The 25,542-nt window shown below is 35.8% G+C and overlaps 1 protein-coding gene across 1 annotated transcript in view; it reads left to right on the forward strand.

Moving 5' to 3' along the window:
* The first annotated feature begins 1,630 nt into the window (after window positions 1-1,630).
* The window catches only part of LOC121322645 (PTB-containing, cubilin and LRP1-interacting protein-like), a 34,656-nt gene continuing 10,744 nt past the window's right edge, over window positions 1,631-25,542 (forward strand). The window contains exons 1-2 of the mRNA XM_041262828.1: window positions 1,631-1,820; window positions 13,614-13,760. Of these exons, the coding sequence (XP_041118762.1) occupies window positions 1,791-1,820; window positions 13,614-13,760 (177 nt within the window). The 5' untranslated portion in view covers window positions 1,631-1,790. The remainder of the gene's footprint in view (window positions 1,821-13,613; window positions 13,761-25,542) is intronic.

Here is a 25,542-nt window from a genome sequence, read left to right on the forward strand (position 1 = left end):
CTCACCATTCCTCAATGATTATCAACTCACAACACAATCAAATGTCTTAAACCAGCCTTTTAGCAAAGTTTGTCAGCTGTCTTGACAGTCGTGACTGAAACTAACTTACAACTTAAGTATGCAGATTTGATTTATTACAGAATGCATGTCAGGGATTGCATTTGCATAAGTGTATTCTACATAAGGCAGGTGTTTTCTATTTGTCTCCTCACTCACTTCCAACAGACCCAGGTTATTTATTTGTTGTCTACTACTAAACTCCAGTTATATTTCACAGACATTAAAAAATAAAAAAAAAAAATAAAAAAAAAAAAAACACCCCTTTAAATCTACTTCTATCCCTATAGCTAAATTAATACATCTTACAGCATATTGTTTATAATGGTTCACACAGGTCATACAGTATCTGGCATTTTTTAAATTTTAAATGAAAATATGTTTATAATTTGAAATAGTGAATCAAAGCACTGATGGAAGTTAGACCTTGAGTGTATGATCCAATCACTGTCATACATCATTAAAATAATAAAAAAGCTCTTTCCACACCATAGCCTACTCTTTTTGTAGCATGGATTGTGTGTTTTGCTTCATCTAATAATTTTAATGTGGGTAATTGAGGTGCTGTTTGTGGATAGAAAATGATACAGAGATACTGAAATCAATTTAAACATCCAAGCTGATGTAAAAGGCAAGATTGATCTACCTGGTGCAACAGAGTGGAGGCTGGACACAAACCAGCAAGCATGCACACAGCAAGCAAGCGTCTAAACCACAATGCAAAAGAGCTGGACACGCCTGCATGTGTGGTTTTATAGCTTTTAGAGCTGGACAAATGCTCACATTACCTAGTCTCACCTGACGAGTTCCATAATGGCAATGCTGGTACAACACACCGCACCACCTGTTGCACAGTACATCTTTAAAATAAACTCCACACCACAGTCTAAAGGCAGCCTATACAAGTCCTGCCTAGTAAACTGGCCAAGACTCATATTACAGAAAATACAAATAACACAACTGCAGAGAATGAACTACAAAGAAAGGACCCTTATAAAAAGTGAACTGCACAGTTAGGGATACAGATTTCCCATTGTAATTTCGTAGTTTACCATGTAGTAATGTTGGGGGAAATACACAAAGCTCCTTTTTTTTTTTTTAATTCACAGTGCCAGCACTACTATTAGTGGCTCCTGTCAAAAGCAGATGTTTCTGGCAAGTCTGTGTTTATGTCATTGGATGTACACAAACTGGAACGCCAACATAATCTGCTGTCTAAAGAAGGACACAGAAGGGTACAGAAGGGAATAATGTAATGTACCAGTCACCCATCAATGGTATGAACATCATTATGGGATCGTAAACATAATTTCACCAGATACATGTAAGCATCAGTGCAGGTTTCTCAAAAAAAAGGAAAAAAAAAACAAAACAAAACAAAAAAAAACGTAGAACAGTATTAAACAGTAAAAGACATTATTTTGCTGATTCGAATCCACACTTTAAATATGGTCTATGATGTTTATTTGGGAAAACTTTGGAGATGACAGCATTCAAAGATTCGTGCAGTGTCTGTAAACCTTATGTCTCTATGCCGCCATCTGCAGCTTTTCATTAGTACCTAGACGAGGTTGAATTTTCAGGCGGAGCTCTGCTCTTTGCGTTGGAATTCAGTTTCTGCTCGAATTACTCCAGATTGCAGCGGGGAAGGAGAGAGCATACCGTATCTGCAAGCAGATGTGAGCTGGACTAAACATTATCCTAAAAACAGCAAGAGAATCAAGAGAATCGCTATGTGGCAGCCTGCGACCGAACGATTGCAGGTGAGAGCTATTATCTCTATCTGGCATCCAGTGATACAATAAACAAATAAATAAATAAACCACTGGGAAAGAAAAGGCAGATCGTCTGTCAAAATAGGATGCTAAACCATTGTCTATCATTCTTTCCAATTTACTGAACAGACTAACCTGCCGGCTAGACAGGAGTGGACAGGGATAGACTGGTTATATAGTACATGCACTGTAAACATGTATGTCAGCATTTTTACACTTTGAGCTTCTATGTCTAAGATTGGAATTCAAATTATTGGAATAATTAGCAAAAACGTCCTTTGTTTTCAAATCATCGAGCCAAATACAAACGTGCCTAACGTTCAGACTGTGACACTGTAACTGTTACGTCATACATGTCTCTAGCGTTGCTGTAAATTAATCCTGTCATGCCGTGTCTTGGCGAATGTTTTATAAAAACTTCGTGTCACATCTGTTCACAAGCTGTTGCTAATCACAGCTGTTGACTAATCACATAATATATATATATATATATATATATATATATATATATATATATATATATATATATATATATATATATATATGTGTGTGTGTTTTTCTACCTTTTTCTTTTTCTTTTTTTTTTTGTTTTTGTTTTTAGAATTATCTTTGCATCTGATATTGTAATTAGCCAGGGTTGTTTTCTCCTGGTTTGTGGCTGAAAGGAGTGTAGTGACACGTATTGAGGTGTCGAGGGATGCTCTCTTTTCTGTAAATGTTATCCAGATGGCAAAACAGACAGTGCAGTCCCACTGGCAACTATTGGCAGAAAGACAGCATATTGAATCTCATAGTAAACTTTAGACAACTACTTTGTACCCGTAATAAATAGTAATGGACTCATTATCTGTGGTATATAAAGACACTGCTGTTATGATTGGTGCCGTATTAAAACTGTATCACTTTCAGGGCACGACACGACAAGGAGCGAATACCAATATTAATACTACTGCAGTATTATCATCGTGTAATTGAAATGGTTTAGTTCTGTTTTTGTTAGGTGTAGTTGAAATTTAGCACTGCATTGACCTACTCTACATATGTAATAGAGAATGGTAACGAAGTATGATTTGATAATTTCATTTTATTGTGTGCTAATTAACAAAACTAATGTAATTACTTTCAATTTAACACACACACACACACACACACACACACACACACACATATATATATATATATATATATATATATTATAGTAGTGCTGTGTGCATTTAACACCCATACTATATAAATACAGATCTTCATTTGTAACCAACAATCTGGAAAAATAAATGTTTTGGGGCTTTGTAACATTAATTATTACCAAGTGCAGCTTATATCATGTAAATCAAGCAAACATTTTGAAAGTTTGAGCAAAGACATCAGGAGTATTGGAACTCAGTGATTGGTGGTATTTCTTTAGGTCACCCCATTCTCTCTCACACACACACACTGCTAAACACAACATCAGGAATATGGCTAGATGGAAGGTGTTCATATGGTGCTAGCTCTGAAACCATATTGTTTTTCATGTCAAAGTCTTCACTAAATGGTATGACTGGTTCGCAGAGGTCACTCTAAAAACTCAAGCTTGTTGGATAGCGAATTGCAGTTTACATGGAGTAATTGCAGTTTGTATAAGCCAGTACAGACAGCCACAGTTTTTAATTGTAGTTCTTTTCCTGGCAAACCAGTGTTTGAAAATCGTTCCCTGCTGTTACTTCTCATGCAAGTAACACAGAAAATTGAAGCGATTTCTAAATAGTAACCCAGATTAGGTAAACAAAGAGAGTATATTTGCTCTCGTGATGAAAAAAGTATGCCATTAAACAGCTATGCGCTAATTAGTATTATACTGGATTAATTTGATTTCCATTTTGTTAAGCAATATATTATCCATAGTTAAACAAAATGCTAATTATTGAATAGTCACTTTATGTCATGGGTCAGACAGTTACATTTTCAGTTTCAGAAATCTTTTTCAAATTTTCATCTGTAGATGAAAACATCTGTACTATTTTTTTCAGAAGTACGGTACTCATATAAATGTTGTTGGTGCAATAAAAGACATCAACTTCACAAACTCTGATGGCTGTAATTGTTAATGAGGCAAGGTAGTCCACAATCAGTTATAATCTTCAATCTGTGAAACAAGCTTTAAAACGTTAAAAGGTATGTATGCATCAGGTCGAAATAAAACTAAACACTTGTCTACTGGAGATGTGAGGGGCAGTGGTTGCCAGCAACTCGATAGTGCAAATAGGCTACTGTAGGTCAAATGGAAAGGAGAAGCTACTAGTTTTGGTAAATTCAGCACTATGTTAGGGAGTGGCTGGTTTTAACCTCATACTTTAAAGTAATTGTATGAGAACATTTCTGTTTTTTTTGTTTTTTTTGTCTTTCGCAATTTTGAGGAAATAACTACTCAAGATGGATGGGTGCGCCAGTGTTTAAGATCCTTGTTGAAAAACCTCTTTAGTTTTATGACGTCAAATAATTTTTACAGCTGTAATTCTGCTTTACTGAAAACAATACAAAATCTATACAAAGTACAGTAGGTCATCTATAGAACGGATTAAAAAAAAAAAAGCACAAATCCATAAGAACACATTCAAATTTTGCAGTGTAAATCTCAAGAAAAAAATACAGCAAATGGCATAATTAGAAGTAGACAAAAAACTGGTAATTCTAAGGTCGTTTTTGGTATTTTGCTGCCTGTTATTCCCATTCCCACACACCCAATGAACTCCATTGCTCCATTTTGAAAGGCATGCTGAAAAAATAGAAATTCCTATGGTAAGTACTTTGAAGAGAAATAGCTTGTACTGTAATGAATCGTATACATTCGCTCTGTGGCTAGTTAATTTAAAGGTCAGGGTACATATGATTCCCCTATGTAAAAACAACCAGTAGGACCTTCTTGTTAAATTCTGCACAAGTATGTCATATGAAAGCTTTCTCTAGCACAATACTTAGCTTTGTTTGACTGCATCAAAGTGACGGATTCACCTTCATTAATACTTTCACTCACTGTGTGCTTTTGGCATCATGTGGCTTTTATCCCACCATGGGAAAATAAATCAAACAGTGCATTGGAACTTATGTATAAAGTTTCGATACAGAGAGGTTTGATCTGGATATAATTTCATCTGCTGTTTTATTGTAGTCCAAATGGAAAATACTATATTCTTTTTTCAGGGGCCCACTTGGATAGAAATGCAAAAATGGTTTACCATTTTCACATCTGGAAATACAGTGGACAGTGTAGCATTTTAGACATGCAAAACAATATGTTATTTAAGTAAAATTTATGATTTCTCTGTTGTGAATTAGTAAGGAATGTATCACAAGAATAACTGGCAAACATGTGTAGGCTGGTGAATGTTCCTGTTGGAAATTCAAGTAGTGGTTTATCTGGATCAGAGCTAGTAGTCGTGCAGGTTTTTACTACTGTATAATGCTGGTTGAAGAGGTGATCTGAAAATAACAAACAGTCTATTTAAAGTCACTTTACTTTTTAGTTTTTAAGTTACGTGGTTCTTGTCTACAATTACATTATTAAAATCCCTGTAAACATGTGTTACCTGCTCATCCCACATATGCAAAAGGAAGGTGGCTGGGTACCTACTCTGCACTTTACAAGAAAGCATCTTAACCACAGCACAAACTAGACATGCTTGCACGAGTGAAGTGTAAACTCGCTGAAATCTATAATGATACCGCACGCCCTACACTCCTGTTACACTCTTATCCCCTTAGAGGCGAGTGCTTTAACACAAACAATCACACAACATCTCACAACACAATGATGTATGTTATAAGATCCAGTTCCTAAGTATCTACAGTAGAAATAGGACCTTGGTTGAATCTGTGCAATTAGAGAAAGACAAAACTAACTCTACTGCAGAACAGAGGTCCTTGGGCTAACCCCATAGTCATCCTTGAAGTATCCCCAAAATAATGCTACTGCATCTACCTCCTTCTAAACCATTAGGCTGCTACACAACACAATTCAGTATTTCAACAAACAAAACTTGAGCCCTTCAAATAACATCCTAGTTACTATTGATTTCTGAAGATGTATTTTTATTCCTGGTAATGAAAACAACACTCAAAAAACAGACCCATTATGATAATCCAGCAGAAGCATTTCCATAGGTTTGTCATAAATACTTTACCTGCTTAATTTGATTTAATCAAACAACTGGTATAAAAACTGCCTAAAATAAAATACTGGACAATAGGGAACTGTAAGTGGCGCTGTGTCTCTTATTAGTACATTGATTTTTTGGAATTAACTATTATCAACAAAAAAACTGAGATGGTTTGCATCAGAATTATGCATTACTGTAGGATTTTCAGTTTATCTGCAAACCAGATGAATGGTGTCTGTTGTGTGAGTGCTTGTGGGAAAGGGGGCGGGGGGGGGTTGGGTTAGTTGTTATCTTGAATTCTGACTAAATCATTTTATTTATTTAACCCCTGGACAATTCTAGTTGATGTCCCTGTTACTGCATATCAGCTTAAAACACACACACAAAATAGTGTCAGGAGGCTGTGGAATCCAGGTTTCTAAATAAGCCTATCTACCCCCTTTACTTATTCTGAATTTGGGCAAAAATATACCCTCTCAGTGTTGAGCCAGTTTATGTGTTTGAAGGTTTAATGTTACATGTCAAATGCTGAGGTCAGCTTTGTTATACACTACAATATTAATGACCACATTAATTAAGCATAATCTCCCTTCTTCTGCATTATATGCATACAATATGCAAGTACATTTGAAAATCCAGTGAGGAGGAACTGCATGGTTATATGATGCACAGATGTAGGGAAAACATTTTGCTGAATTATAAGAACGCTACAAAGCGTATTATCTTGGTCCGTCGTCACAGTGGGAAATCGTATATGAATTTTGAATTGTAAAACAAGCATTATTATACACCAGTAAATATTATCTGCCACTGTGGAACACAATCTATTGTCTTGTAACTATCTTTTTTTTTCTACAACAGCTATAGTCAGCTGAACCAAAGCTGCATTGTTTTCGTTCTACTATAGAATCAAGAATAATAATGCTCCCTGGTCACCTTCCTTGTAACAAAGGGCATCAGCAAAGTGAGTTCTATACATTTACTAGATGTACTAGCAGAGCTGGGATTCACAGTTTAAAACAAAAGATGATTTGGAGTTAGACACGATATATGCTACAGCACATTGACCATTGCAAAATCATGTGGTTGTCCCACTTCCAAAAGTCTTACTTCATCGTTCTGTTTATTATTTTCTGGTTGACCTTCAGCATCCCTATCAGCTGGTGTCTTTTTGAAAAAACATTCTTTAAACAGTCATGTCTGTGAAATACATCCACCTCCAGGACTATAAATTCCAAGTTAGCTAACGTGAAAAAACAAGATGACCAACTGCCAATATATGCTCTTGCAAAAATGCAAGCTTTGCAAAAAACGAGTGCTGTTCTAAGGACTTATTCCTTCATATACTCCCAGATTATCAATCATTTATAAAGAACAGGTAGAATAGGCGACCAAGTCATTTAATCAATATAGATGTTCCTTTGATCTGCTGGACAAACATCTGATTTCACGTCTGTAAACATTGCCAAACAAACATTTTGCAATTTAGTATTTATATTAAAGAAAATGATACGGACAATTGTCATTATAAAGTCACCCTTAGTCCTTCATGGAATACATTCGAGGTCCATGAAGTACTTGTCAAGTTTCACATATGAACCTGGACACTCCAGTATTAAAGATTAAGTAGCATTATTAAAGAAAATGTAGCGTTACATGTACACGTGTTGCTACAGCTGTTTAACCTACCTGTCATTTTTCTTTTCATTGTTAACATCCTGACAACTTTTTACACTTATAATTTTAAAGTCTGTTTCAAATCTCTGTTCAAAATGGCCGCTCTAGTGCACTGGCAGTGTAAGAGCACATGTTGTTATGCTGTTTGTTTTAGTTTTTTTTAATGGCTGTTCCTGCAGTGTTTTAGAGGACAGATCCTAAACCCCAGTGCACTAGAGCAGCTGTTTTGAAGAATACTTTAAAGCTGTAAGTGTAAAAAGTACTCTTTAAGTTATAAGTGCTGCTTGTCTTGTACAATTTTGACTTGTACAAATAATGTCCATCCTGAAACTCCAGTTCACTTCCGCATTCTGACACTGGCACGCAACAAATAGACTTTCACAAACAACGAGGGCGGAATGAGAGATAGTTTGTTCTCTGGCTTAACACTGTAGTAAAGAGGCTAATAAATAAAATAACACAATAAAAAAGGTCACTTGATAATATTCTTTTATAACCTTATTGTTGCCATGGTAAATAAAATGACATGCTCCCTGGTGTTGGTCTCTTCCTGTGTTTAATTTTAATGATAAAAAGCAGGAATGCTTTGTTGAGGTTATGCCTGAGATTTTATGATAGGCCTGTTGTTTATTGTATACATGTAGGCCTAACATTTTCAACAACATACAGTATACAGTAATTACATTCCTTGTGTATGCCTGTTGCCTGAATATTTACCCCCAGTTACTATTCGCCTCCCTGTGAAATAAATAACAGGACCATATTCAGAAACAGCATAACCTTCTTTTAATATTATGTAGCCAGTGGGTCACTATAAAAACTGGCCTTCATTTCTTTGTGAATAAGTTGGTCTCCAGTGAGTGAATTCCGAAAGAGGGATAACTTTCTAAATAAGTCAGGAAGTTTCTTAAATAAACAGGGATGGTCAAGCCACGTTGTGGTAAATCCTGTTATCGTTCATGTGTAAACAAAAAATAATTAAAAGTTGAATGTGGTTGTTTGAGCTGGTGAGGCACACGTTTCCAATTAAAACATGGTCTATCTCCTTCTTGACAGTCTCCTAATCTTTATTAGCATCTGATCTTAAAAATTGTTGTCATATTTTCCATCTTGTGGTCGTAACACTGGTACATTAAACATTTCTCCCCAATAGGAATGCAAAGAGTAATCCCAGTGAGCTACAGGTTGATAACTCCTCCATATAGGCACTTCACTGTGACATTTTATTGAATTGTTGCTTGAGAAAGCCATTTTTCTTTTTTCTTTTTTTTTTTAAATCGGTGGTGACAAATTCAAATAGAATGGGCATTTTCATGTTCTCCAGAGTAATCATAAATTTCTGTTCAATATATCACTTTCCTTAGGTTTCGGTACATTAATAACCAGCTGTATTAATTGAGACAGTTTTACTCTTTAGAATTAAGCCTACCCCAGCGATATACCTGAAGTAATAAAAGCTGTGCCGAACGCATTGATTTAATTTTTATACCTCAGCGTGGTAAATCATGGTCTGCAAAACCAGATGATTAGTACAGTATTTCAGCAATAAGAGGACCACCTGTAGAACTAATTAATTGATCAGTAAGTAAAATCATTTCTTTCCCCTTGGGGTTTCCTAGTAAAATACGTTCACGCAAAAAGTTTAGTTTGTAACAAGTGTGTCTGAATGTGCAGGTAGCAAACAATGTGTATAGTACATTCGTTTTCTGAAAAGTGCTGCTATTTTTTTTTTCTGATAACAGCAATTAAGTTAATCTACAGCAAGTATCTGATACATGGGTTTTGAAATCAGAATGTTTTTATTTTTTCAAATTTATGTTTGCATGTCAACGGATTGACTACGAAAGGAGAAAGAGTGACACGTGCATTTAAGAAATGCTAGATTGTTTGAGATGCTATTTCTGCAATGTCTCAATGTTTGGCCTTTTTGGTTGTTTTTTTTTTTTTTTTTTTTTTAATTATTTAAAGACTCTACATGCCACCCAAAGCAGTGACTTCAAATTTCAACACCATTGAAAAACAGAAGGAGAATACAGTGAAGTGCTACAGTATATGCATATTGGATGCAATCGGTTTTAATGGATACAGTATCATCATGTACTGTATACCTCCTCGGGGTTGCCCCGGGCAGTTACAAACTGCACTGCAGTATGATTTCTAAAAAAAAAAACAAGGCCATATTTCAAAACCTTGTAATTTGCCACCTATAGTCTAATAAGATGTGGACCAGGGGTGTCCAATCACAATCCTACAGGGCCATTCCTATCCACATTTAACTGGTGCAATGAGATAATTAACTACTTCAGGGTCTGGATGGAGGGCTAGTTGATTCAATGAAACAATTTAAAACAGGGTTAGAAGTGAGAAGGAATGGAAGGGACATCGTTGGCCACCTCTGATGAGGACTAAAGGTTAGTCAGATTTATTTTTCTATCCAGCTTGGTCAATACATCTGCAAAGCTGTAAGCAGGACTTCAAAACATGTAAAATGGAGTGATGTCTTTGAAATTTATTTGTTCAAAGTTGGTTTCTGTAGAAACCTGTCTAGACCCAACAATAAGTAAAGTAATAGCTAGTTAGTGGCAGTTCATTCATGGTAGTGGCAGGCTAATGCCAATGGAATTTCAACTCATGTTTTTTGTATTTATTTTTTAATACCAGGCTGGCTTTCTCAATGCCTGTAGTGTATCATCATCCTTTACTCAGCTTTATGTGTTCTCCAATCTAAGTACAGACATGAATCATTTTAGAGTTATGTGTTTCCCAGCACCTCCAGCTGTTAGATAGATAGAGCCCCATGAAATTATTTTTATTTTTTTATAATTTTTCATTTTATTGTTTCACAGATTTTGTTTTAATTAGTTTTATTACAGATACACATTAATAAAAAAACTCAATTAGATGTATATCTGTAATAGTAGGGTCCTATGAAATCTGTTTTATTGTTTTGAATTTTTCGGATTAGTTTTTAACTGATTATGGATTTTTCAGTTTTAAAAATCTGTAATTTGTTAGTCAGTTTTTTTTTTAAAACCGCAAGTGGTTGATACATTAACAGCAATGATGAAGCTAGAAATGCATGAAAAAATATGACAAAAAAACTCCAAAACTTTGGAAATGGTTTTAATCAAAGTGCTTTCAGAAAAAAAAGGGTACAATTTGGCACAATGTAATAGAAACAAACTAGGAACATTGTAAATTAAAAATAAAAAAAAATGTAGGCTTAAACAGGAATGCTTAACGACGGTATCTTTCGGCTCCCAATCCAGCCAAAATCTGCACATCGTTATTTTGCACCGTCAGTTGCATAGATCCCCTCTTTGCATCATTGTATAATTGTTATGTGTGGTTTGGGGATTTTAAAAACAAACATCTCTTCTCTTCCATCACAATTTGAATTCCCAAACAACTCGCTTCAAATTATGCATCTGCACAAGTGCTATTCAGAGCTTCTGCTTCCCTTCAGACTGTGTCTATGGTAACAGCTGAGCCTTGACAGCTATGATTGCAAGTATTTATTTAAAGTATTTTTTGTGTAAACCTCCTAATTTAAAAATGTCATTCTATGTTTGTTTTATAATGATTTTTCTTTTTTTCATGTTTGCATTTAGTTTTTATTTCCTTGTGTATGTTGCATTTCATTTTATTTTGTGCTATTTCATATTTGCGATAAACACGGGGCTCTAATCATAGATTACTGCCACAGTCACAGGTTGTGATTGTATTTTGGATAAGGGTAGCTTATTCAGAATACAGTTAAGTAGAACCTGACAAGATCTGTGTTAGCCTTCTGACAACATTGTTTTTTTTTGTTTTTAAAGTTGTTTTGTATGTACATCTTTGTGGTATCCTATTTCAGATCCACAATACAAGGAGAAATTATTCAATAACCAACCAGCTTCATGTGAATGAGCTTTATAAAAGGTCCTAAATATTAAAGAGTCAGCACCTGTCATGCAATGTAAAATAGGAGTTCTCAACACCCATCACATGGTCATTATCAGTGTAGCAAGTCTTCTGAGCTTTGTGAAATCAGAGGAGTCTCTACAGAAAACACCATTTAGATTTTCTTGCTTATTTATAGCACAAAAATGAGTGACAATACTCACTGTCCGTCTTTGTGTTTGGTAAACCTGTAAGTGGCTGTTGTAGAAGAAGGAAGAAAGTTCCTCCACAGAACATGATTTGAAGAACATGTTGTTCACAGCACACTGCCCTTAGAATGCTGAACAGCAGGAGAATTTTTCACCACAGGAAAGTCAGGCTCTTTTGGAAGTAATGAAACAAACTTGTTGGTGCTAAGCTTATTGAACATTTATCGACATGCGCTGTTTTTTTTTTTTTTTTTTTTTTTTTTTAAATAAGTATCAGGGTGATAGGGTGATATAGTGTAGCTTTCTCAGGTTACGATGGAGATCCACTCTGGAATATAACTGGTGTGTTCCACAAAAGCTTCATTTTGAATTTATTGGAACTGTATTGGTAGATTTGTCATGGGATTTCCTTTTTCTCGGCCTCCAGCAAGTTTCTGCTTCACACGTAAGCACTTAAAGCCCGCTTACAGTACATGTGTTTTAGTGCCCAGCCTGAGCGTGGGGCAATCTGCCAAACAGATGGAAAGTTTTTTAAACCCTCTGTGTGATAGATATTCCGTCAACTCACTATAAATTTAATAGAATTGAGTGTATAATAGTACTGTGTGTATTCATTAGAAATTAGGTGCACCATGTTAAAACCGATCAGGTCCCACTTATTTTGGCATGTGAGGTTAGCTTAAGCCATTAAAAAGCACGGTGGTGCATCTTAATAAAAAGACAGTATACTAATCCACTTTGGTTTGTCAAGTAATGTGGATAATGCGTCAGTGGTAATCAATATTAAAGTACAAGCTGTAACAATTCAACTTGACAATTTTAAATTCTGTTTATCCAAAAAAAAATTCAGCATGTAATTAAAAAAAATGCTTTTTCAAGAAGTTCTGGGATAAACTCTCGAACAATAAAGACAATTAGGTAATCTTGAAGATTTTCAGCTGGAAACATATTGCTTGAGGAAAAAGTCCCCCAGAAAAAAATGGGAAGTGAAACCAAACATTCTGCAGCTCCACCTGGAGTAGATTTCCTGTTGACTTCATGCTGACAAAGAACTGGTGCAGTCCTCAGGAAAAGCTATATATGGTATTAATCGAAAATAGCCCCATGTGTTGACTATTGCAAGACATTGCACATACACTTTCTCAGACACAATTTGGCTGATACAAAAAAGGGAGGATTGCAAAGGAAAGACATAGAGGGAGGTATATTCATAATTTAGTTGTGATTGGTAAACATCAACTTTCTTCTAGTTTACCGTATTCCATTGATTTTAAGATGCACATTTTGAACAATTTTTTGCCTCCCAAAAGTAGTGTGCATCTTAAATTCGAGTACAGTAGTGGTGCATGTATTAAAATCCCCAACAAAAGATGTGACTACCCAAGTACAAAACAGCAACGTGACTTACTGCCAAGAAAAGACAAACCCAGAATGTTACTGCCCGACCTCAAACCAGCCATTTTCAAAGAAGGAATTCAGAGAGAAGATGATCAGAAATTCTGATCAGACCCCCGTATTTTTTGACAGGCCAAGCAATACCAGAGTTTACAAATTGGTTGAAAAACAAGTGTGAGTAATCGCGACTGGAAATGAGGAGCAGCACATATCTGTAATGCTGTGTGGGATAGCAGGCGCAAACTGCCTCCATATGCAAATTGAGGGTGAGAAATACAAGGGCGTCTTAAATTCTTTGGCCAAACAAGTAGAATTACTGATGGTCAGTGTGTGTGTGCGTGTGCGTGTGTGTGTGCGTGTGTAAGTGGCACTGGAGGTACTTGGTAGGGAGCATCATACTGGGTAAGCAAATTTTGTTTGGAATTATGAATAAACATACAATATATTTAACCTATGCGTTTTCTCTTCTTTGGCTGTAGCACTTTCAAACAATGTTGAAGACCAAGCTGAATGTTTTAACATTACGGAAAGAGCCACTACCTACGGTAATATTCCACGAACCAGAAGCCATCGAACTCTGCTCCACCACTCCGCTGATGAAGAATCGAACTCACCCAGGCTGCAAGGTATTAAATCACTATGGAGCTGCATCATGTTCTATGTATTTAACAATGAGCACTGAAGTATAATAAACTCTGATGGAAAATAAGAATTTAAAAATGGGCTCTGCTCACTTAATCCTACAATAACAAAAGTACAAAAGTGTGTGTGTGTGTGGGTGTGTGTGTGTGTGTGTGTGGGTGTGTGTGTGTGTGTGTGTGTGTGTGTGTGTGTGTGTGTGTGTAAAGCTATAAGCTATCCTGAATGCCACCCACTAGTCAGTATTTTTATGTTTTTTTTTTTAACCTGATGGACTATTAGGTTTCTTCTCCAAAAGTTTCATTGAGACGAGACACTTGAAACAGTGTTTTCATTTTGACATGTTATGAAATACTTATTTTTTTTTTACCACAGGGATCTATTTACAGACTTGCATTGGTTTCTATGTTATGCAGTACTGTATATGTCCAGCTATGTACATCAAAGGTGTGCTTTTACTTAAAGGAATTGCTGGAATGTCTGCCTACATTCCATCTGTCTGGCTAAACAGAGAAAGCAGGCTACTTCCTTTGAAATAATATCATTTTAACTCCAGTCGCTCACAGTATTATTTTAAACTTTTCCTTCAGAGTTTCTATCACATGCACTGTAACATTTGGAAATGTGGTCCTATTGCCATGGTTATGTTAAACTAAGAGCTCAAATAGTTTGCAAATGTAACAGTTGCTACTTCATTGACAAAATTGCTTGGTAAACATCTGACTACCATGCATTCCACATGCATTTATCACGCCTGTTTGAGTACCTACAAGTTTCCGTGCACAATGCAATCCCCCCCTGGGGTCTTTTCAGCAATGTTGGCTGGAATAGTTAATAAGCATGGCAAATAACGATCTAAAATAATCATACAGAACACCCATAAAACGGCCTTAAACAGGGAAGGCTTTTCAAATGTTGAAAATGTAGACAATCCCTTTAAATAGGTATCTGATGTATTGATCACAATTTAGGTTGTTGTGAAGTATTTGGTTCCTGAACTGCACACACAATTTCAATCAATCCATGATGGCAGGTGATTAACATTACATTACTCTTTGGGAATCCTAATTCCTCAGGTTGCCAGGATTGATCATGAATAAAATAGCTGTGTCATCTTGTTCTGGTTTGTTACTCCACCTAAGAGTCTATATCTAAAGAAAGGGTGCTAGAGGTCCAGTATTGCAACCCTGGATCAGAATATATTTTTTAATTGACCTATTAAACCATTTTGGCAATTTAGTTTTACATTTAGATTTGTCTATTTTAGGAATGTAATCGTTTTGCACTCTAATACTACATTTTTGAAGAACAGCCATCCTTTTTCTGTGGATGTTTTCTCTATTTTACTCCAATCTACTGTGTTAGTCTCTGTTTCATACCTTCATAGTTTGCTTTTCTAAAATTGTAAACCTTAGCTTTAGTCATCACTTTTGGGGTTTTAAAAAGCACTTCAAATGAGACCATGTTGTGGTCTGAGTTTGCCAGTGGTTCTCTAACCTCTGTTTTAGTTATTCTGTCTTCGTTATTTGAAAAGACTAAATGAAGCCATGCCTCCCCTCTAGTTGGTGCCTTAACAAATTGCGTTAGGAAGCAGTTATTTGTCATTTCCACCATTTCAATTTCGTTATTTGCCATGCTTATTTAAAAAACACAAGCCAAGTTTAAAGAAACCACTGGGGCAGACTTGCCCAGCACAAAGCAAATTGGCACCACTGTAAAGGCGATGGGGGTCAAGGTTGCCCCAATTGTTTCTTCTAACTTGTATCAAAAACGCAAGCCAAGTTAGAAGAACAATTGGGACAACTGGGTCAACCTTGACCCCCACCGCTTTTACAGTTGTGCCTATTTGCTTTGTGCTGTCCATGGTTGCCAGGTATATTGTAAGGTTTTCATGTTTAGGAAGTAGTACTCAGTGAGACGGTGTTGAATTCTCAAAATCTTAAACTACAGAGAATTCCTGTCAGGGCACATAACCCTACTTTTTAGTCTTCACACTTTTACTGCATATTCTCACACGCTCGCTCAGTCGCACCCACAGTTTCTCATTCAAGTTCAACGTTGGACTGACTCCAGTCCCCAGGCTCATGCACCCCCTTATTATATAACCTCCCGTCATTTCCCGCCGCTGTCTAGCTCATCAACCAGCCACATCCATGGCAATCCCCGAAAACAGCAACACATATTCTCCCCGCTCATTCACTTACTCCCCCTTTCCATGCTAAGTAATGCCGTGACCCGTTCCCCTTACAATACGTGTAACGTAAAAGACAGATGAGACCAACTGAACAGACAACAAGTCCTGCAACAAAGCAATTGTCTGGGTCATTACAATATCTTTTTTAATTTGAAAGTAAAAATATAGAAAAGCATGATGACCTTTATGTACACAAATCTCCACTAATATACAATTGAACAAGAACTTTGAGATCTGTTTGTTTCATTCAATATTAAATGGCAGTGTTTATATCTGATAGTGAAAAATAAATACATATCAAGATATATAAAGAAATAAATAAATGTCTATGTATTGATTTATGTTTTCATTTATTTAAATATTTATTATTGTATTTATTTATGTTTTTATTTTACCAATTATATAGGCTATCCTTCAGCATAGCTAATTCTCAGAAATGAACGTTCCTTTTTGTCCAGTGGGGACTACAAATAGCATTACTCTCATCAACCAGTATTGAGAGGAACCGTACTTCCTTGCGCCAATAGCAACCACAATAAGCGTTACACTGACAGGAAACCAACATTTTTCAGAGATCAAGATCAGAATCTCAGAATGATGAGATAACTCAGAAAAAAAAAATCTCCAAAATGTAAAAAATAACAGTCCTGTAAAGTGTTCCATTTTAAAATAGCAATAAATTGTGTAATATAAATGATACAGGCATCAAAATAAATGTGTTCCCTAGTATATTTCCATGTTGACAAAACAAGTTAATTGTCGTGAAACTCGGATGTCTTGTAATATACACATGCATGGATAAAAGTGACTGGGGTCTCTAAAAATCTGCAAAGGGAGGAGGAGGAGGAGGAGGAGGAGGAGGACATTTTTACATTATTCTACATTTCTCTTACTGTATGACGGATATTGACTTTTTTTTCTACATTTCACCTAGCAGTGTTGGGAACTCCAAATTAAAAATTAAATGGTGCTTTAATTTTAATTTTGGTGTGTCATTACCCTGAAAACACGTAAACTGCCCTTATTGTACAGAGTCTAGCAGTTTTGGCTGATAACTTGGCGTGAGGAACTATCGTTTCTCTCAATCTGTTCTTTAAATTTTAGTGGGAAGTGTACATCTCCCAAATTAAAACAGACCACTCATTTATAGAATTCTATGAAATCTATTGAATATCGCTGCCGAGTTGTGAAACATTCAAATAGGGTATACAGGCACTGTGTTGTAGGTATAGAATTTGTCTGAGCAGTTCTTTTTTCAAGGTAGTTGTGAGACAGACTTCAAGGCTGTGTTGCTATGGTTACAACTATATCCATCTATCCAAGAAAAGCTGTTAGAGAGGCTGTGAATCTTTTTCATGCATTTCAATAGCTTTTATTTCAGCAGGGAGAACAAGGCTTCAGGCCTTCATTTAACAACTGAAATAATTAGAAAGGGGAGAGCCTGCATTGCCCTGCTTGGAGACAAAAGTGTTGTCAGCAGCCAAACGACATTTAGATATTTTAAGAAAATATCATTCAAGCACAGAAAGCTGGTGTCCTTGGCTTTGGTTTTGTGCAAGTATACATTTGTAAAGCAGGATGAAAACAAATGGTTAATTTTCTATTTTATTTATTTATTTTTTTCTGGCTTTGCTGCCAAAACAAATAGAATCCATGAAAAGGCACTGTTCATTTTTAAATATAAAATTCTGTGGTGGAAAGCAATTTTGTGGTTTAGAAACCATTCTGTTTGCTCCTGAACATTAGCAGATGGTAGAAACATGTTTAATTAGAAGTTTTGTAAAATGTGTGATGCTTTAAAAGATGTTATACAATTTAAACCAGCAAGGTCCAGAACTGTGCTTTCTTCTTATTGTCTATTGATTTTCACAAATGTATACAGTCATACATTTCATCAGCATAAATGATATCATTCTTATTTAAATCTTAGTTTGCAGATTACAATTTATTTATCATTATCCTGTTTCCCTGACAGCTTTTAAAAATTAATTAGTAAACAGATTGATTTTAAAATTGTGCACAAGGCCAGAACACATAAATAAGACATGTTTCACTACACGTTATAAGAATGTTTTTCCCTTAAGTTAAGCATGTTTGTTCTCAGTAAAGACTAAAGTAAGACTGACATAACAGATTATTCTGATTTTATATGTTCTTATTAAAAGAAAAACTTTTCTAAAATAAAAAAGGCATTTTTGGCAGCGTACATTAAAGGCATTAGTCTCTTGAGAGGAATAGTGAAGTCTAATTTTGATGGCATTGATTAAACCCTGTTGGCTCGTTCAGAGAGCGCAGGATGATGGGGAGGTCATTTCTTATCAGCCTGGACTGATTTGAAAGGCGCTCCAGGTTATGCAATGACTTCACTGTGCAATGCTTAACACAGCTGCTATGGTTACGGCCGTGGAGAACGCTGGTAGGGCTGTTGAGTGTAATCATGAAAGCCAGGGTATCTATTCGGTGCTAAGTGCATTTGTCAACTGGGGACACTGTGTTTTTAAAAGCAGATAACCTTATTACTTTAGGAACAAAGATGCTTCACTTAAATCAGTTCAATTAAGCAAACAGCTTATGATGATGTAACAGCAGGAAGGGTATTCTGGAGCTCAGTAGAGATAAAAAAATAAAAACAAAACGGTTTGCGTTGTTAGTTTATGTCATAACAAATCAACATTTCACTAATTCAATAATTCAATATCATGTAATAAAAGGAACTACTAAATGATATTGCAAAAGTCTACCCAAAGTCTGTTTTTTGTACACATTTAAAAATATGGGATACTATGGATGTCTTAAAGCACTGATAGCTATCTGTCTGGGTGATTTCTTTTCATGTTGACAAGTTAAAAATGCAGCTTTATAATACATACCCCCTGTTCTCCAAGGACTTCCAATGCTTCATTGCCTTGTGAGCTTTTTTAATTGTGACCACTTTGCCTGAAGGAAAATAATAATGTAATCTTATTTTTGATCACCTAAGCTGAAAGCCTGAAGCTCTAGTATTACAGTCCTGAGAGTGAGTGGGAGAGTGATAAAGAGAAAAGGGATAGGAACAAGAAACAAAGCAGTCTTTATACAAAGTTAAAGGGTGGAAAGCAACTAAAGATGTCAGTCCTTCTGAACAGCGCTGTGCTCTGTTGGCTCAGTTGATATTATCTTCTGTTTTCTGTTGCTCTAACTTGCTTCCAGGCCTGTGTTGTTTTGCCACATTTCCTTGCTTCCTGGTTCTTCTGAAACCATGTGATACTGTGGCCTTTCAAAAGAGTTGAAGTGTTACAGTAGCACATGATTTCTGAAGAACCAGGAAGCAAAAAAATACAAAATGAGTTAAAGGTCTTTAAAGAAAGATAGCAGCCAGTTAGTTTAAGCAATATATAAAATTAATGACCTAAAATCTCAGTATTATAGCATCATAACTTTGAACCGTTCAGAATGATTTCAAACAACATCCAATGATTAGGGACAGATGTAAACATATGAAAATAGCATTGTGTCAATGTCCTTTAAAAATAAAGTGACCTTTCACAAGCTACTGAGCTATGCCTCTTTTTAAAACTGCAGCCGGGGCCCTTTCCTACCGGAATACATCAGAAGGATTAATATAGAGGTACAGGGCGTGAATTTAAAATAACAGAGACATAGTTACCCGTCTGGGGCTGATGATGATGATGTCATTAACAATGAATGTACACAGGGAGAACATTCGTGTAATCCAGTATTCAGAGTGAAAGAAAGCGGGAATAAAGTGCCAGTTGCTTTTCTCTAAGGCTGTTTTAATGAATTTGTAGAATGTATGTCTTTTTAGTCTGGACAGTTAAATAAGTTATTGTATTCTGCCAAGTAAAGTTGAGTCAACCGACAGATTATATTGCATGCCTGCATGCTTTGAATGGATTGGCATAATATTAAAGCACTAAAATAGAGTAGTTTACCTCATTCTCCTCTAAATCACATGCACACCAGACAGTGACACGGGAATGAAACTTCAGTCCTATCCCATCCTGTGCTGTCAGAATCGTTCCTGTCCCATCCCTATTTTCTCTCTCTATGTCAGATCCATCACTACATAATTCACATTCATAAGAGGCGTCTGAAACTGATAAAATGAGGCTACTCTCATTGTCACTGTCGCTGTCAGCCACACTGGCAGATGCAGGGAGGCTGACAGCGACAGTGACAGTGAGAGTATCTGTCTCTGTGAGGTCTCAGTCTCCTGGCTCCAAACCAGGAAATGGAGATCGCTCTCTGTGTATTTCAGGATATTATTTGATTCATTGTAGCGCGATTAAACATAATTTCATAAAATGTTTCTATGTTCAAGTGAGACCTGTTAATATTATTTTTTTATGTTCATGGTAACAGTCAAGTTCCATGTTATAGGGTCTTTAATGACTTTAAAGAGCAAAGAAACACTCTTCCTCTCTGCTGGTGGCAGAGCAGTCCTGTTCCTTCCCATTCCCTGAAGCTTAAATCCCGTTCTTGCCCGTCCTGAGAGGTTTATTTTTTTTTATTTCCCTGTCCCACCCATTCCCGTGAGCTTCACTCCTGTATCATCCCATTCAGCACAATTTAACAAAAATTTTTTCCCGTACCGCGGGAATCCCATGGATCCTGTGGGAGTCCCCTCTTCATGTCACTCTCTAATGCACACATTAGCACAGAATAATGCGATATAACTAGCAATTATAAGAAAAAAAGAAACAGCTTGCATCCAATTATTAGTCATTACAGTTTTTAAATAATAGAGATTTCAATTGTAATAAATTTGTGATTTAAGATGATCTTTTATTAATTCAACTTTTTAGGGCAGTAAAACATCAAATATACAAATAGTAAAAAAAAAAATAAATAAAAATAAATAAATGCTTGTTGAGAGTTCTTCCACTGCATTTTTAACAGATCACATTTTGGAGTCGAGCTTGAATTCATTTAAAATCCAAGGAAAGACAAATGGCAAATCACAGCGTGTATGTTACACTGTGTTGCTAAGCAGACGTGGAGGTTGATCTAAGGAAAGTATTTCTCCAAATCTGGGTTTAAACATACTTTCTTTTCCATACATTGTACTTGGTAAACCAAACACTCCATCAGCTTACATGGAGTGTTTATTTCACTCATGAGGATGGTCGTAAACAACCCCACTTGGCCATCTGCCTTTGTCGAATAACTACACGAATCCTTGAACATTCATCCTCAACATCTATTTTAACATTTTAAGTTTATAAGGTAACTAAGGGTTAAGCTGATCTTGAGAATGCATTTTTACTGATTGAGGATGAAGTTTTACTGGTTTTGTTTGATTATGTAGGTAGGATTTCCAATTTTGAATTTACGAATTTCCATGTAATATGTACATAACCTGTTTTTTAAGGACATAGCCCCAGCCAACTGGATGCAACACCCTAGCTCTTTGTATACCACCCTGGTCACTTAAGTACACCCCGTCAAAACAGCCCAGCCCCTGACCATATGAATAGTGTACTATTATTTCAGTATTTTTGTTTGTTAATTGCCTTTCCCATTGTCAGCCTAACAGAGTAAAAGAAAGAAAGAAAAAAACAGTATTTCTATTATTTCAATTCAAACATATGATATGTAGGTTGGCTGCTTTAGCCTTGCTTATCATAATTTATATTTATTGCCAAAAACATGTACAACTTAAGGAAAGTTTCGTGGCCCTAAATAGATGCAGCATTAAAGTTTTATGAAAACATTTGGTTGTGGTAAATGATGTTGAAGAACTAAAACACTGCCCCTTGTGGCTGGCGTATGCACAAAGCCGGACTGTTAAAATTATACAAAACAATCAATTTGACAGCTCCTCCAGTAAGTATAAAAGGGTCTCTTTGTGCCATAGCCGCATGGACTGTACACCTAGGAATAATTAAAATGAAGGCTACAGTATATACCTAAAGACTTGTAATGCATAGTTACTTTTCTGGCAAGCTGTCACCATTTAGGCCTACTAGTTCATCAAGTGAGACAATACTGACAGCCTCCCTTTGGGTTTGTATATATGTGTGTGTGTTTTTTTAGCGCCATCAAACACATGCTAATGCAGGTGCCATTATCTGCTGAAACAGACAGTTTGATGTTTTATTTCCATTACCTCACTTACATAAACAAAGTATTCTGAGAAGATGGCCAGTACTTGTTCACTAAAAAACAAAATAAACAAAAAGAATAACAGAATAATTCAGAGGTACAGATGGAACACATGGCAAACAGCAATCCTAGCTAATTTGCTAATTTTCCTAACTGGCCTGCATTTTGAATGTCAGAAGAATAATTTTGACACGATAGGAACCCTGTTAAAAAATGTTTGAACTAACCTGATATTTATTTGAAAGACTGGGGAAAAGGTAACACACACACAAAAAAATGTTTTTTTTTACTCTGTGAATGTGAACTATCTCATCTCGTACAGTAGTCTCCCATGAAAGTGTTGTCATATAACAGTTTTTTTTATATATGTCTGTCTTACCAGGAATTATATTCCAATGTGATAGAGAACCACTTGGGTCATGTAGGGTTAATCTCCCTTGCTTCATGAATTTAGATATATTAACAACAAGTTTTCCAACAAACTGTTGCCTGTAAAAAGTTTGCAACTCAAGTCTTTGTTAACAGTACACAGTAAAACAATGAACTGCTCTCAGAAATTCAGCATGCCTGTTTCTTTTGTCTTGTTTTATCACAGGAAGCCAATTACTGAAAGAAACTGATAACCCTGACATTTAGTGAAAAGACAGGATGTCCTTTATATAAATGACTTCTGGTAACAGGGACCTTATTGGCATTAAAGTACATTCTTTTTATTATTGTCCTCCCCAGGGTAGCTGAGTTGTAGCATCACATTTTTATTGGGTCCCTCTTCATAATGTTCAGAGACACAAGCCAATTTCCCATGGTCATTCTGTGAGAAAGAAGCACTGAGGACTAAAATATCATTCCCTTTACTGTATTACCTCTCACAGTTACCGCTATAGGTTTTTGCAATTGAATTTTGACTAAATGTTGGATAAAAGTAATGAAAAAGGGAGAAATCACATGTGCGTGCTGTTTTGAATGTTTAAAAGTAAACCATTTGTTAGTCTCCAAATTGATTCCTTTTAATAAATGGTTTGAAGACATTCTTTGTGTTAGTAATAACAATACATGGCAAAAACAACTTTAAAACTGAACCACACATGCTGTGCAGTACCATTGCTATGTGAAACCTTGTCAATCAATCATGATTTATGGACCCGGTTTCTTGTCTACTGGGTTTGTGGTGTTTTCAGTTTGCCAGAAGTTTGAAAAACAGAAATCAATTAGGGACTTTGGCTCACTTTATCCTTTTTGAGGATTTAGTTCATAGATACAGTATAAGGACTGACCCCAACCCATTACCTTAAGCTCACTCAAAGAAGCCATGCTTTGATTCATTTCGTGATTCATGTGTTTTTGGGTAGAGATGAAGGGAAACATAATGAGCCCTGTAGATAAATTATTTCTTTACTGTCAAAAATTGTCCCGTGTGGGGATCCACCTGTGTTTGGTTAGGCAAGCCATAAGGGTCTTTTTTTTTTCTTTATGATATAATGTTTCCAGTTATTTTTGTATACACAGTTACCACAATACTAAATCATTTTTAACTGCATAAACATTTTAGGCACACTGAGTAGACCACAGTTTAAAAAAAAAAAAAAAAAACTAAAACAAAAAGAAACCAGGTAATTTAAGTACCACTCAACATGTTTTGGGATCACTGAGAAAATGGATCTCTGAACCAGTTGCGTTTTAACAGTAAGAAATATATAATAATGTGCAAGGGTGGCCTCATAGGGTATTGTGTTGAGTTGCTTATGACCTTATGTTTGCATGTGCTGGATGAGTTGGATCAGTGACCTGAACACTTATAGATACTTAAAATAGATTTCTGCTTACTCTGCCTCTATCGTTCACTGTATTGAATAAAGTTCCTGTCTGGTTCTCACTGGCGACTGCACCAACATGTTTCTCTGTACATTAGAGTACTTCATAGAAGATCATCAGTTCAGTTTGTTTTTATTAAACCTTTTTTTTTCTAATGGTCAAACAACAAAAATGTTAAATAAACACAACACTTGGCCTTAAAATGCAACTGTAATTGAATTACTTTTTTTTGCTGGGCTACATAAACGAGTCTGTGGAATGTACAACAGGCTTTTTATTTGACAGATATTTACTGTAAATGTATCTGCTTAGCAGAGGTTTATAACATATTTCATAAATGTGATTAAAACTACTATATATGGTATTGTTTAATTCTAAACACCTCTTTAAAAAACAACACTAATAGGTTTTGTAATTGAAACATTAGCTATTAAGGAGCAGAGTAAGTTAAAATAATTTAAAGATCGCATCAGCAGCAGGGTTGTGCTGGAATGTTTATCAAGGTTGGCCCGGGAATTTTCCATCTAACTCAGTGGGAGCGCCTCAATTGAGGAAGAGGTCAGCCAGGACTGTGGGGATCCAGGATATGTTCTTCCTGGATGGAATTCTTTAATAAGCCTCCATTAAGTGTTATAATATATATATATATATATATATATATATATATATATATATATATATATATATATATATATATATTTTTTTTTTTTAAACTTGTATACGTTATTTTTCTTTATTGTTAATTCTAAAATATAAATGGGTAATCTTTTCAAAGGTATTTCAATGAAGACTTTCCGTGTCCACTCTTCTGGTAGCACTTTGATACTGAGTGTTACGTTACATCTTTTGCTTGAAAATGTAACTTGATGTTGGAAATTGGTATGCGAGTTGCAGAGACTGGTTTCATGCAAGCATTGTCTTACACAATAATTGAGTTAATTGCAGCGCACCGTTTTGGGGGGGGTGGGGGGTGGGGTATAACATGACACCAAGGAGTACATAACAGTAATTCTAAGATTCTCTAAACGAAAACTTCTGTAAATACCCAAACTGAGCTCTGTTGCTTTCTCTGTTTCCTCAATACAAGTTATGGAATGCAGTGCAGTAGAAGAGGTTACTCAGTATATTTTGACATTGCCTTGTAGTTATTTATGCTTCTCTGGTACTAAAGTGGCAACACATTTTTTTTTTAAAAGAATGTACTATTCTGTGACATGGTAGCCGGGTGGTAACGTCAGGCCAGATGCAGGAAGAATAGCAGACAAGGTAGTACTGCAGTGGTTATTTAAATAACAAAAACAAAATCAAAAGGTTTCAACAAAAACCACTAATAAAACAAAAGTTTTAACAAAACAAAGTCTCGAATATAAAATAATACGATCAGGCTGGGCACTAGCCTTCACTGACCCCACTTATTTTTAGTTTAGTTTTCAAACAGGTTTCTCTCTGCTCTCGCTCTCCCGTGCTCTCCCATACTCTCCTCTGTACACCCACCTGGAGTGCAGAGAGCCACAGGTTTGGCAATAAATTAAACAATTAATTAAATAGGGAGGTGGCCACCTTCTGCACAAGGTTTTTTGTTTTAATGTGGATGGGGCTTCCCAGCCACAATGCAAAACAACATGGCTACTCTGTCAATACATTTTTAAATAAATACA

This window comes from Polyodon spathula, chromosome 11 (assembly GCF_017654505.1).
Source record: "Polyodon spathula isolate WHYD16114869_AA chromosome 11, ASM1765450v1, whole genome shotgun sequence".
In the NCBI taxonomy this organism is placed as follows: Eukaryota; Metazoa; Chordata; class Actinopteri; order Acipenseriformes; family Polyodontidae; genus Polyodon; species Polyodon spathula.